This window comes from Solanum lycopersicum, chromosome 7, assembly GCF_036512215.1.
Source record: "Solanum lycopersicum chromosome 7, SLM_r2.1".
Classification (NCBI taxonomy): Eukaryota; Viridiplantae; Streptophyta; class Magnoliopsida; order Solanales; family Solanaceae; genus Solanum; species Solanum lycopersicum.
In genome coordinates, this window is record NC_090806.1 from 65,362,155 (window position 1) to 65,374,818 (window position 12,664).

Consider the following 12,664-nt stretch of genomic DNA (forward strand, 5'->3'; position numbering starts at 1 on the left):
TTATTATCATAGACTTAACCTTAAGACTTTCCAAAATGAGGGCTCAACATATGGGACCTCAACTAGGGAGCCTTCTTTAGCAAACACAGAGTCTGCTTCATTCCTTCATACGTATTTTATTTTAATTCATTCATAGGCCAGTGCGAACACCAGCTATACCTAGGATGTAGTTTAAGACTTTTATCGGGTTTGCTGTGCAATGATCAGGAATAACCTAATGTCATTACCTGAATCTAGCTTACCTCTTGATTATCCTATCCTAACACCTTCGGTATCATTCTTTTCTTTATATGATTCATTTGAGGCTGGCCTCATTCATTCATTGGGAACTTTAACTTTAACCGACATAGATCATGTGAGCATCATGAAATCCAGTGTCTCCCCCACACCGAAAAGAGGTGGAATCACCGGCCAAAGCGATTCAATAACATGCTAGCGTATATGGGAATTTAACCCCGCCAGATCCCTATAGTGGCAATATAGGTTCAAAGACTAGGAGATGTATGGAGACCCATACCCGGCAAGCCGGACAGTCTCATCTCATGAGATTTACGTGAATCTCCGCCCTTCCCGAAAAAAGGCATCACCGCTCATAGCTAGCCTATCGGTGCTCGGTATAAAGTTCCATTACATTCAACTCATACATCATGGAAGTTGGCTTCTAGTATGAGGACGTCATAGCTCAGTAGATGATTTCTCATCTCATCATTAGTATTAAGTGTTTTAAACTCAATATTTTCGTTAGAGTATTCATCGAGACTGATCTCTTTATTATCTTACACTCTCATTGGTGAGTACGTGTTGGTAACATTTACTTAGGCTCATTTGAGATTGCTCTCATCATACACATTAGCCTCACATCATGATTGTCACCACATTCTTCATTTCATTACGTATATCTTAGGTTCACTTATTCTTGAATGTATGTTAAACTTATGTGTCTATACGTACAAGCCATGAGGTTTCATTTATAATTCGTTAAGTGATTCTTATTTTCCTAAGATTATGTATTACAAGACTTATGTATCTTGTGTATATATACCAAGATCTTGATTTTTGATCTAAGTAGATGGCATTATTCTTGAATATTTTACTCACGTATGACTTATGTATCAATGCGGAGGTTTGGGCACGGGAACTCAAATCTTGAATTATTTGGATATCATTTATATTTTTCATTGATTTTATTTCTAATATTCGTATCTTTAGAACTCTAAATTAAATTTCAACAATTTCATGACATAATAAATTTTCTATTTTAATTAGAATTCTAAATTAAGTTTCAATCATTTACATGAAAGAATTAATTTTCTATTTTAATTAAAATTCTAAATTAAATCTCCATATTTACATGAAAGAATTAATTTTCTATTTTAATTAGAATTCTAATTAAATCTCAATATTTACATAAAAGAATTAATTGTCTATTTTAATTAGAATTCTAAATTAAATCTCCATATTTACATGAAATAATTAATTTTCTATTTTAATTAGAATTCTAATTTAAATCTCAATATTTGCATAAAGGGATAAATTTTATATTTTAATTTTACTATTAATTAACCGAAGGGTTGGGGGTTCGAGCCCCCACAACCTCTTAACTTTTTAATTTAATTAAGTTCACTACAATGGGGAGGTTGTGGGTTCGAACCCCCACAGCCTCCCTTATTTTTGTTTCAATTTCGCTGAGGGGGGCTGTTAGGTGGTGGGTTCGAACCCCCACAGCCCCTCTATTCTTAATATATTTTTTTTTCTTTTTAAAACCCTTCCCTTCGCGTACTGGGAGGTCGTGGGTTCGAATCCCACGCCTCCCCTTTAATTTTTTTTTTCCGCGTATTGGAGGAGCTGGTCGCGAGTTCGAACCCCTCCAGCCCCATTTTTTTTTTTTTTGCGCAAGACAGGGGCGAGGGCTCGATCCCGGCCAGCCCCATTTTTTATTTTTTTTAATTAAGGCATGCTGCAGGGAGGTCCTGGGTTCGATCCCTGCAGGCCTCAAAACTTTTTTTTTTAATTTCTTTGACGTCAAAAAATTTCCAAATTCTTTTAAAGCCTATTTCTAAGTTCTGAAAATTTATTCCATGATTTTTCTGCACTTTTTCTTCAAATTTCACATTAGTTCTTAGGGAGATTTCATGGTTCATTCAATTCACTATACTTCATCATAATAAATATCACATTGTACACCCATTACACACTTAAAATACACGATATATACACAACTTATACACCCCAAAACAGTGACTAAAACACTGCCCTATACACACCTATACATTAATTTTTTCGGTCATATTTTGATGATCATTATCGTGATTTCCCGCACATAAACACATTCATATTTAATTCAAACACATCATTCATGCAAAAACCTAGCATTCCTATTCTTAATTTTACTTCATGTTATGAAAAACTTTATGATAAATGTTTATGTTATTCTTATGTTACTTCCGCGTATATATTTTATCTTTCTCATGTTTGATGAGCTTGAATGTTATGAAATGTGTTTTTCAAATGAACTTATTTTCATCTATATTTAAAAAAAAAAAAAAGATTTTCGTACATAAAATAATTGTTGCTGTTTTTTGTTGTTTTTTTTTTAAAAAAAAACTCTTTCAACCTCGCCATCTAACCCCAACTTGGTTACATGGGAAGTTTGTTAGAATCTAGGCACAATACATAAATAGGATACATTACTATGTACATAACATTACTTTACCTATTTCCAATATTTCTCTACTCTTTTTATTAAAATACAAAAATTGCTTATTTTCCCCCAAAGATACTTAACCGGATACTTTATTATTTTGAAGAAAATCAGATCTTTTTCATTCCCTAATTTTCGCCCTCAGTATCTCCCACTAAGATTTTTGTTATCAAATTAAAATAATTTTGAACTTCAAAAGAATCCCATGACATTCAACCAGATTCAAAGTTCAAATTAGGTTTTCTCATCTTCTCCATTGCGATTTTCATTTTTTTTAATTGTGTATCAATCGTTTTGGCTTGCATTGTGCATCTAACATCTAACAAATCTATAATTTTTGTTTCAGAGATTCTAACAACAAAGATTGAGTTGGAAAAAGGTTGCATGGTCCGATAGTCATGACAAACCAAAGTTCTAGTAAGAAAAAATCGATAAAGAAAGTATATGCATCTACTTCAAAAGATCCGAAAATTCCAAAGAAAAAAGGGATAGAAAGGTTGTCCCTCCCACTATTCGACCAACACTATCCATGACATGCAATTTTATCATATATGTATGCTTTGTTATTTTTTTTAATATGGTGATTATTTTTTCAATTAAGTATCCTTTTTGAAATTTGCTGTTGTTTTTCACATACATTAATTCTTTGCGAATTTGTTTATAACGGTAACCATATCAAAAGTGAAGAGAATTTTATTGTATATAAGTGAAGTACTCAAATCACATTTACTTTGTCATAAAGTATTGACTTTTTGATGAATAATTAGATTTGTGTTTTTTGTCAATGTATATAAGGAATAATGAAATTTGTGTACCTTTCATGTTTTGTTGTTATTTAGTATCAAAGAACATGAACATTAATGTATCTAAGATACTTGTTTAATGCCCATTTTGACCTGTTAGTTGGTTTTGGTACTCTGCATCACATTCCATGATAATTTATCTATATGGTACTTAATACTCAAATCAAATCACATTTACTTTTTCATAAAGTATTGACTATTTCATGAATAATTGAATTTGTGGTTTTTTTTCACTTTATTTAAGGAAAGATGAAGTATACATCTAACTCACTTAAATCCGATGAAACAACGATAGCCAAAGTTTCGACATAATTTGCATAACTATTTTTCTAATAGCTAGTAGACCTTTTAACAATAACTAATTAGGCCTGGATCCCAAATTAAAATCTCTAATAGCCCTTACAGAGCCAGCTTGGTTCACAAAGACACAGCCTCATGTAAATAGAGAATATAATTTGCCATCGATCTTCCTAAACCTAAACCTAAAAGTTGAATCTGAAAAAAATATAAATATATCCTTTTAACTTGATTTCAAATTACATTTATGTCGTTTAACTTTAAATGTGCATATGTCGAATGTATATCTAACTCACTTAAATCCGATGAAATAACCTTAAAACTGTTCCTCTAATCATTAGACCTTTTAACAATAACTAATTGGGCCCGGATCCCAAATCAAAATCTCTAATAGGGCCTTACGGAGCCAGCTTGGTTCACAAAGACACAGCCTTATGTAAATAGAGAATATAAATTGAGATCCTAAACCTAAAAGTTGAGTCTGAAAATATAACGGCGATGGACAGAATATCGAATTTGCCAATTGAAATCATCCGTGAAATTCAGAGTCGTCTTCCACGGATCTATGCAGTGAAAACTAGTATTTTGTCGAAAAAATGGCAAAGAATCTGGGCTTCTCACCCTAAAATTTTGTTGGACGAAATTGATTTTGGTGCCGACAATTCACGATACAGAGCTAAAGATAAACCCAAAAGAGAGGCCTTCTTAACTTACTTGATTAAGTCGTTAGAAATCCGTGAGAGGCACAAAAATTGTGAAGTTGACGAACTCTTTCTTCGAATGATAGTTGATTCTGATGCTGATGAACTGCTCGTAAGCAAGTGGATTTCTTTTGCCTTGGAAAATAGCATTAAAAGGTTATGTCTCAGTTTACAAACGATTCGTCGTGATCATTACCATCTGTATGGTGTTGCATTTTGTTCTCATAAATTAGTTGATCTAATACTATCGGATTGTAAGATTAAAAATTGTTCCTTTAAGCTTCCTGCTCTTAAGTTACTCTTTCTATTTGTTGTTCGCATTGAGGATGATGATTTTAAGGATCTCATAGCTGGATGCCCACTGATTGAACAGTTACGGGTTCAGGACACTAAAAAGTTGCGTACTATTAATCTAGTTTCAAATCCTAACCTGCAATTCTTTGGAGTGCATCTTCCTTGTCCTCATGGTGGTGGTAAAATTCGTATAGAATCCCCAAATCTTCATTCACTTGAATTCATTTCATTCAACATACACCTGTGTGAATTAGAGATTATGTCCACCACAACCGTACGAAAGTTGACGTTGCTACATGCTTATGACCCAGAAACATTTATAGAAAAATTCCCTCTACTTGACAAACTCGTCCTAGATACTTGCGGTTGGTCGCAAAAACTTCATATTTCTCAACCGAATTTGGTTAGCTTGGTGCTCAAGGATAGCACTGTGCGGCGGGAGGTAAGAATAGATTCACCCAAGTTAAAATCATTGGAGTATAAGGGTGGCCTCACAGATTTTACGGGCATACAAGATTTACAAGAATTGGAATTCGTTCTGTTATATCTAGATCTCCTTAAGCTTCCTGATAACTGGTACAGTTGGTTTAGAGATATTTTGGAGTCGTGTGCTCGTTCCAAAACTTTGAGTTTGATCTGCGATATTCAAGAGGTAACTCTTTTTTTGGGACTCTCCAGTTCTCTATCGTTCCTTAATTAGTTGCATGCCATACTGCATTTTCTTGGTTAAAAAATATTGCTATTTGAATTTGACTTGCAATATTGCTATTTGAATTTGATTTGCGTGTTAACATTGTAAAGCTCATAGAATACATCTATGTCAATCATCTTTAATGTTCCTTTATTACATGACACAACTTTTTCTTGATGCACATCTCCAGCTTCCTAATCTTAATAAAGACGAAGAAAGTGCTTGCATATTATATTATCAGTAACACATCCATAATAGCTTAATTGGATGAAATGTTACGAAACCTTTGATTTGAAACACTGAGTTGAATACTAGCTTAATATACTTTGTTTCCCAAGACATATATATAATAAGCTGTGGTATCTTGACATACACTATTTACAAATGTTAATATATTGCAAATTAATGTTTGTTTACAATTTTGTCAATCATTTCGGTTTCAACTTGAAATAGACAATTTGAAGTTAAACAACTTGTTTGAGGAGGCATCTCAAGGGAAATAATGGTTCATTTTCTAGTGAAATTCATTTCCAGTCACAATCTTCTGAGTACTCTTCAACGTGATCATATAGTCTTGTCGTCAACATCACTAAATGTTTTCTAAATGGGACACCAGAACGAGTATACGATTGTTTGGTTACTAATCATTCTTAGTTGCTTTTGATGGTTGCCAGGTTGTCCTCATTCCTGTTAAGGTAACTGATATATTACCAGTAAATGATATCAAGAATCTGGAGTTAGAAATTAAAACACGTCATGGTACTTTTGAAGTGGTTATAGCTGAGCTCATCAGTATGCTTCCAGATTTGAAGACTTTGTCATTGACTTTGGGTTCCACCACAAAGTTCTTTAAGGTAATCTACAACTCCAATTGGCTTCTAAATTCTATTATTGTCGTTAATTTTTTGTCAAGTCATTTTGGCCGGCAATGGCACTGCACGAATGACTAGGAAGAGATTGTAGAATGGCTGAGGATAAAATATTAGGATATGCGTGAGAGTTCATGGATTCGACTGTTTTAGTCTTATTAGGTTGGAAGTGTTTTTCCTATGTTTTTTATTTCCGTCTCTGTGATTGTACTTGACGAACTTCACATTTATTATATTGCAAATGCAGTTTTCGTAGAGAGGAATGATGTGAAGGAATTAACAACTCTTTTTGAACTCCATATTATCGATCAGAGGTTGAAGCTTAGAGATTTGCAACTGTTATCGCTGAACAATTGTTCCACGACTTGGTCAGTCGCTATGGTACTGGACCAGTTTTTAATTTAATATGTAGTGATAGGTGTAATTTATTCTATTTTTTTCTGCAGAAGTGCCTCTTTAACTCTTGAAAACTTTGCTACCATCAATATTACTTTGCTTATTAATGGCAGATGCAGCATTGAAAGGTCAAAACATTAGAAATTAGAGCGTTTTCACTTGTGTAACATGGCATTCATAGCTTCTAAATTGGTTGAGTTAGAGATGAAATTTCAAATTGTTCTTTAAGGTTTCCTACTCTAAGGTCACTTTTTTTTCTGAATTATGTATCCATTGAGGATGATGATTTCAAGGATCGGATCTCCTTGTTGTGTCTCTAGAATCGAAGAGTTAAAATATTGACTTTACTACAAACAAAAACAACTTTTAGCAGCACTAAATATTGACACTAATAAAGAGTGCTAACATCGTTACTGGCATTAGTTAAGTGTTATTAGAACTAATATCGTTAAAGACTTTAGGGACATATATAAAAAGTGACAATTACCGTTAAAAATACATATTTAGCGGCAATTAAGAATTAAATGTCATTAATGGTTATTTTTTTTGTAATGCTAGTATGATAAGTTTCAAATCCCAACCCTAAAACATTTTACCCTAGTAAAGTTGTGATAGAGTCAGGACATTGATGCATGAGTTCCCTCTACTTGAGAAACTCGTGATAAGTAGTGGTCTATAAATAATCAATACAATTCGGGGATCAATAAATAATCGCCAATTATCCAGAGTACTAACAATTCTACAATTCTAGATCATGAATTCTAAGATGAAAATCCTTTAACATTTGATAATAACTCAAGAAAATAAGTTCTACGGATAAAAATGTTAATAAAAAATTATATATTAAATCACTTGATTATAATTTAATTAAGCTCAACCTTAAAATTTTAAACAAGTTGGCACTACAACAAAAAAAAAATTTAATACCCCTAATTTGGATCCATCTACCAATCAGAAAATATTTATTAATTTTCTCATATTTAATTAGCTTAAATATTTCTAAAAGTGCTTTCCAATTTTCTTCTTATTTTTTAAAAAAAAAATTAAAAAAGACTTTGATAACATAAAATACTCTTTCAAGCTCACCAAATCCCAACTTGAGATCTGATTCATGACTTGAGACACAACGATGACTCTAATCTCCAATCTTGACCACGAGTGGGCTCGGGGTCATATCAAGTTTCAATTGAGTTAGTTTGCTATTGAGTCCCTTTCTATTTTCTGTTTTGCATTTTAATCCTCCTTCTTTGATACCCACAATATATATATATAACAGAATGAACTCATTATTCTTCTCTCTGTAATTCTTTTTCCCCATTACATCAGTTGGAAACCAACACTTTTATCTTGAAAATGACGAAACGAAGAAGGTCTCAGGACAGAATTTCCGATTTGCCAGAAGAATCAGTGAACGGTATTTCCGATTTGCCAGAAGAATCAGTGAACGGTATTTCCAATTTGCCAGAAGAATCAGCGAACGAAATTTCCAATTTGCCAGAAGAATCAGTGAACGGTATTTCCAATTTGCCAGAAGAATCAGTGAACGGTATTTCCAATTTGCCAGAAGAATCAGTGAACGAAATTTCCAATTTGCCAGAAGATTCAGTGAACGGTATTTCCAATTTGCCAGAAGAATCAGTGAACGAAATTTCCAATTTGCCAGAAGAATCAGTGAACAGAATTTCCAATTCGCCAGTGGACAGAATTTCGAATTTGCCAGTGAACGGTATGTCGAATTCGCCAGTGAACAGAGTTTCCAATTCGCCATTGGACAGAATTTCGAATTTGCCAACGGATATAATCCGTGAAATTCAGTCTTATCTTCCATGGAAAGTTGGCGCGAAATTCAATATTTTGTCGAAAATATGGCGAAGAATTTGGGCTTCTCATCCTAGAATTATTTTGGACGAAATGGATTTTGGTGCCGACTATTCAGAATATCGTGTTTCAGATAAAGCTAAAAGAGTTGCCTTCTTGAGTTACTTGATCAAGTTGTTAGAAAGCCGTAAGAGTCCCTCTGAATACGATTGTGATATTGACAAACTCTTTCTTCGAATGACAACACTTGAAGACTCTCCTCCTCCTAAAAATCTGGTAAAGAAGTGGATTTGTTTTGCCTTGGAAAAAAACGTTAAATTGTTATCTCTTGCTTTAAAGACGATTTACCCTAATCATTACTACCTGCATGGTATTGCATTTTGCTCTACTACATTAGTTGATTTAACTATATCCGATTGTCACATTACGAATTGTTCATTCAAGCTTCCTGCTCTTAAGTTTCTCTTTCTATTCGTTGTTTGCATTGAGGATCATCATTTCAAGGATCTCATTGCTGCTTGTCCTCGAATTGAAAAACTACGTGTTCTGGATACTCAAAAATTGCATACTATTGTAGTTTCAAATCCTCAACTGAAATCTTTCGGAGTTCATCTTCCTTGTTCTGATGGTAAAATACGTATAGAGTCCCAAAATCTTCATTCACTTGAATTTATTTCATTCATTGTGGACTTGTGTGAATTAGAGATTACTTCCACAACAACCGTAAGAGAGTTGACATTGCGAAAAGCTTATCATCAAGAGACAGTGATGCATTTTATGAAAAAATTCCCTCTACTTGAGAAACTCAAGATAGATGATTGCACTATCTTAAGTGAAGCTGAGATTAATCCATTGCCAACAGTACGGAATTTGACATTGCGAAGAGCTTATCATGAAGAGACATTGTTGAATTTTATAGGAAAATTCCCTCTACTTGAGAAACTCGAGATAGATGATTGCAGTATCTTAAGTGAAGCTGAGATTAATCCAATGCCAACGGTACAGAAGTTGACATTGCGTAATGTTTGTCAAGAAAATACGGCATGGGCGGTTTTTTTAGAAAAATTCCCTCTACTTGAGAAACTCCTGATAGATGATTGTGATATGGTAAGTGAATTTGAGACTGGTCCATTGCCAACAGTAAGGAATCTGACATTGTGTAATGTTAGAGAAAAATATACGACATGGACGGATTTTATCAACAAATTCACTCTACTTGAGAAACTGATCATAGCTGATTGTAAGTTGCAAATGCTTCATCTTTCTCAACCAAATTTGGCTAGCTTGGTGCTGATGGATTGCATTGTAGAAGACGAGGTACAAATAAATTCATCCAAGTTAAAATCGTTGGAGTTCAAGGGTCGTCTCACAAAAATTAAGGGCATAGAAGATCTGAAAGAATTGGAATTCGTTAAGGTATATTTAGATCCTGTAAGGCTTTCTAAATGCTGGTACAGATGGTTTAGGGATATTTTGAAGTCGTGTGCTCGTTCCAAGCATTTGAGTGTGATCTGCAATAGTAAAAAGGTAACCCTTTTTCTGTCTTCCATATGCATACGATGTTCTGCATTTCTTCCAAGTACTCTCTTTCAACTTCAACGTCATATAGTCATTGTTGTCAATATAATGGGACACCAGAACGAGTATACGATTGTTCGGTTTTCTGAGTTGCTTTTTGATGGTTGTCAGGTTATCATCAATCCTAAATATGTAACAGACATATTGCCAGTAACTAATATGGAGCATCTGGAGTTGGAAATTATTTCACGTCATGGTACTTTTGAAGAGGTTATAGATGACTTCATTAGTATCCTTCCAGATTTGAAGACTTCGTCATTGACTTTGGGTTACACCACAAAGTTCTTCCAGGTAATCTACAACTCCAATTGGCTTTTCCACAGTTAACTTTTGTCTGGTCGTAACAACTAGTGCTGGCAATGACTAAGGATGAATCATAGAATGAATGACTGTTTTAGTATTTGTTACTTTTCGTGTCTCTGATTGTGCTTGACAAACATCATGTTCTATTATTTGCAATTGCAGTTTAGTAGAGCGGATAATGTGCTCTCAGCAAAAGAAGTGCCCAATCCAAACCTGATAAGATTTTGAGATTGGAGAAGTTGTGCAGCCAAATAATTGTTCCATGATTTGAAAGAATGCTTTTGTTCTGCTTCTTTTGACAAAAACTGATGAAGTTACTGTTTGTTTCTGTACATTTCGGAGAAGAAATATTTTGCTCATTCAAGGTTGATTTGCTATGTTTCATTACTCTATTTCGTATTTTTTACAACAAGTCTCATTTTTATTCTTTTTTATTGAGCATGAAATTATTCAGAGAATAGATGCACTGAAGTTTCCACCTTATTAGCACCACATAGGCAGCATTTGTCATCTTCAACTGGTATTTGCAACCTACACTTCCTCTCTTTCCTTAGCAGCTTACCTTGATAGAAAATTTTGTTGAGGTTATACAGTTCATCACTAATCGTATGAATGTCTTCGGAAAGCCATAGCCCTGTAGTGCCTCCTCAATGAACTCCCATATCATAAGCCTTCCCTGAGGTCTCTATCTTCATCATACACCGCGGGGATGTCTTTCTCTTGTAATGCCTTAGAAGGTCGTAACATATCAACACATTATGCACTAGTGACCTTCCTGTAACAAAGGCTGCCTGATTTTCTGCGACAATATAGCTAACAGCTCCTTCCACAGATCATCTTGGAAATTATCTTGTACAACACATTACAACATGATATAGGTCTGAATTGGCCTGCATTTTGAGGGGTTAGTGATATCACAGTAGCATTCAACTGTTGCAGTAGCTTACCATTTTTAAATAGTTGCATTTTTATAGTCATGAATGGATAAAAAAATAAATCATGCGACAAGATTGTCTAATTTATTTTAATGAGAAATGGAGCGTGAAATATATGTATTGTTTAAGTAAAGCTCTAGAATTAGTATCCTTGAATGACAGTTTCTTTCAATTATAAAACAGTTCTTAAACAGTACTTCCTCCGTTTAAAAAGAAATATTCATGTTTCTTTTTTAGTTTATTTCAAAAAGAATAATCCGTTTTTCTTTTTTTGGCATCATTTTAATTTTAACTCTTCACGTGACATGTTTAAGACCACAATATTATAGGACATTTTGGTAGATTTGACATAATTTTAATTTAGAACCACAAGATTAAAAAATATTCCTTCTTTTTCTTAAATTTTGTTCCAAGTCAAACTAGGTGATCCTATTTGAAACGAAGGGTGTAGTAAAAATGTACGTTCAAATTCTATTTTCAATTTTAAATAGTAGTCTTTTAATAGATGAGAAGATGAAAGATGCAAATCATAATTAGACTAGGTAAAAGAATTTAACATTATGATTAATTACTGTTGTGAACTTGGAATCTAGTCTAGTTTGAATGGATAGGAAGATGAAATATAAGGAATAAAATTATTCAATTTAAGATTTTCATTTTTAAAAATCACTTAGATACAATTATGAATAAAATAAATTTTGACATGATAAAATAAATTATTTTTTTTAATTTCATATATACATGTACTTCACAAATAATTACAATTTAAATAAACTCGTGCCAGATAAAATAATTTGTATATTTAGGTGGCAGTCATGTGGATCTTTATTCCATGTAAGACGCTTACGTGTTGAGTCACGTGGCTTATTTTTTCCACATCAGATGCCACGACATGAGGTTAACGGAGCTATTAAATTGGAGAATATTTGTGGTCTCTTATGTTAAGAACAAGGGTATTTTTTGAGCCAAAAATGAAACAGAGGGTATATTTGCTCTATTTCAAATAGTTTGACGTTACTTTTGATCCTATTCCGTTTAATTAATATTATTCATCTTAATTCCTTGTTATGACAAAAGTATTGAGTAGTTTAACTGTGTATTTGTTCATATTCAAAATTAAAGGACATAAATGTGAAATTAGACCAAATTAAAGAGCTTATTAATGTATTATGTTTTGAATCTAATAGGATCATGTATCGAGTTGTTGGTACGGTCATATCAATTTCAAGAATGAGTTTGTGTTAAATCTTGGTTTTTTTAGTTCCGATGTCATAGTAT

At 33.3% G+C, this 12,664-nt stretch overlaps 2 protein-coding genes across 2 annotated transcripts; both read left to right on the forward strand.

The window, feature by feature from the left end:
* Positions 1 to 4,224: 4,224 nt before the first annotated feature.
* LOC101257980 (putative F-box protein At1g49610) lies at positions 4,225 to 6,887 on the forward strand. The gene is made up of 3 exons (XM_004243270.5): positions 4,225 to 5,448; positions 6,162 to 6,341; positions 6,604 to 6,887. The coding sequence occupies exons 1-3, from the start codon at positions 4,300 to 4,302 to the stop codon at positions 6,610 to 6,612; spliced, it is 1,338 nt and encodes a 445-aa protein (XP_004243318.1). The 5' UTR covers positions 4,225 to 4,299; the 3' UTR covers positions 6,613 to 6,887.
* Positions 6,888 to 8,000: 1,113 nt separating this feature from the next.
* LOC101260065 (uncharacterized) lies at positions 8,001 to 10,835 on the forward strand. Its single transcript, XM_004243750.5, has 3 exons — positions 8,001 to 10,097; positions 10,260 to 10,439; positions 10,614 to 10,835. The coding sequence occupies exons 1-3, from the start codon at positions 8,106 to 8,108 to the stop codon at positions 10,677 to 10,679; spliced, it is 2,238 nt and encodes a 745-aa protein (XP_004243798.2). The 5' UTR covers positions 8,001 to 8,105; the 3' UTR covers positions 10,680 to 10,835.
* The last annotated feature ends 1,829 nt before the right edge of the window (positions 10,836 to 12,664 follow it).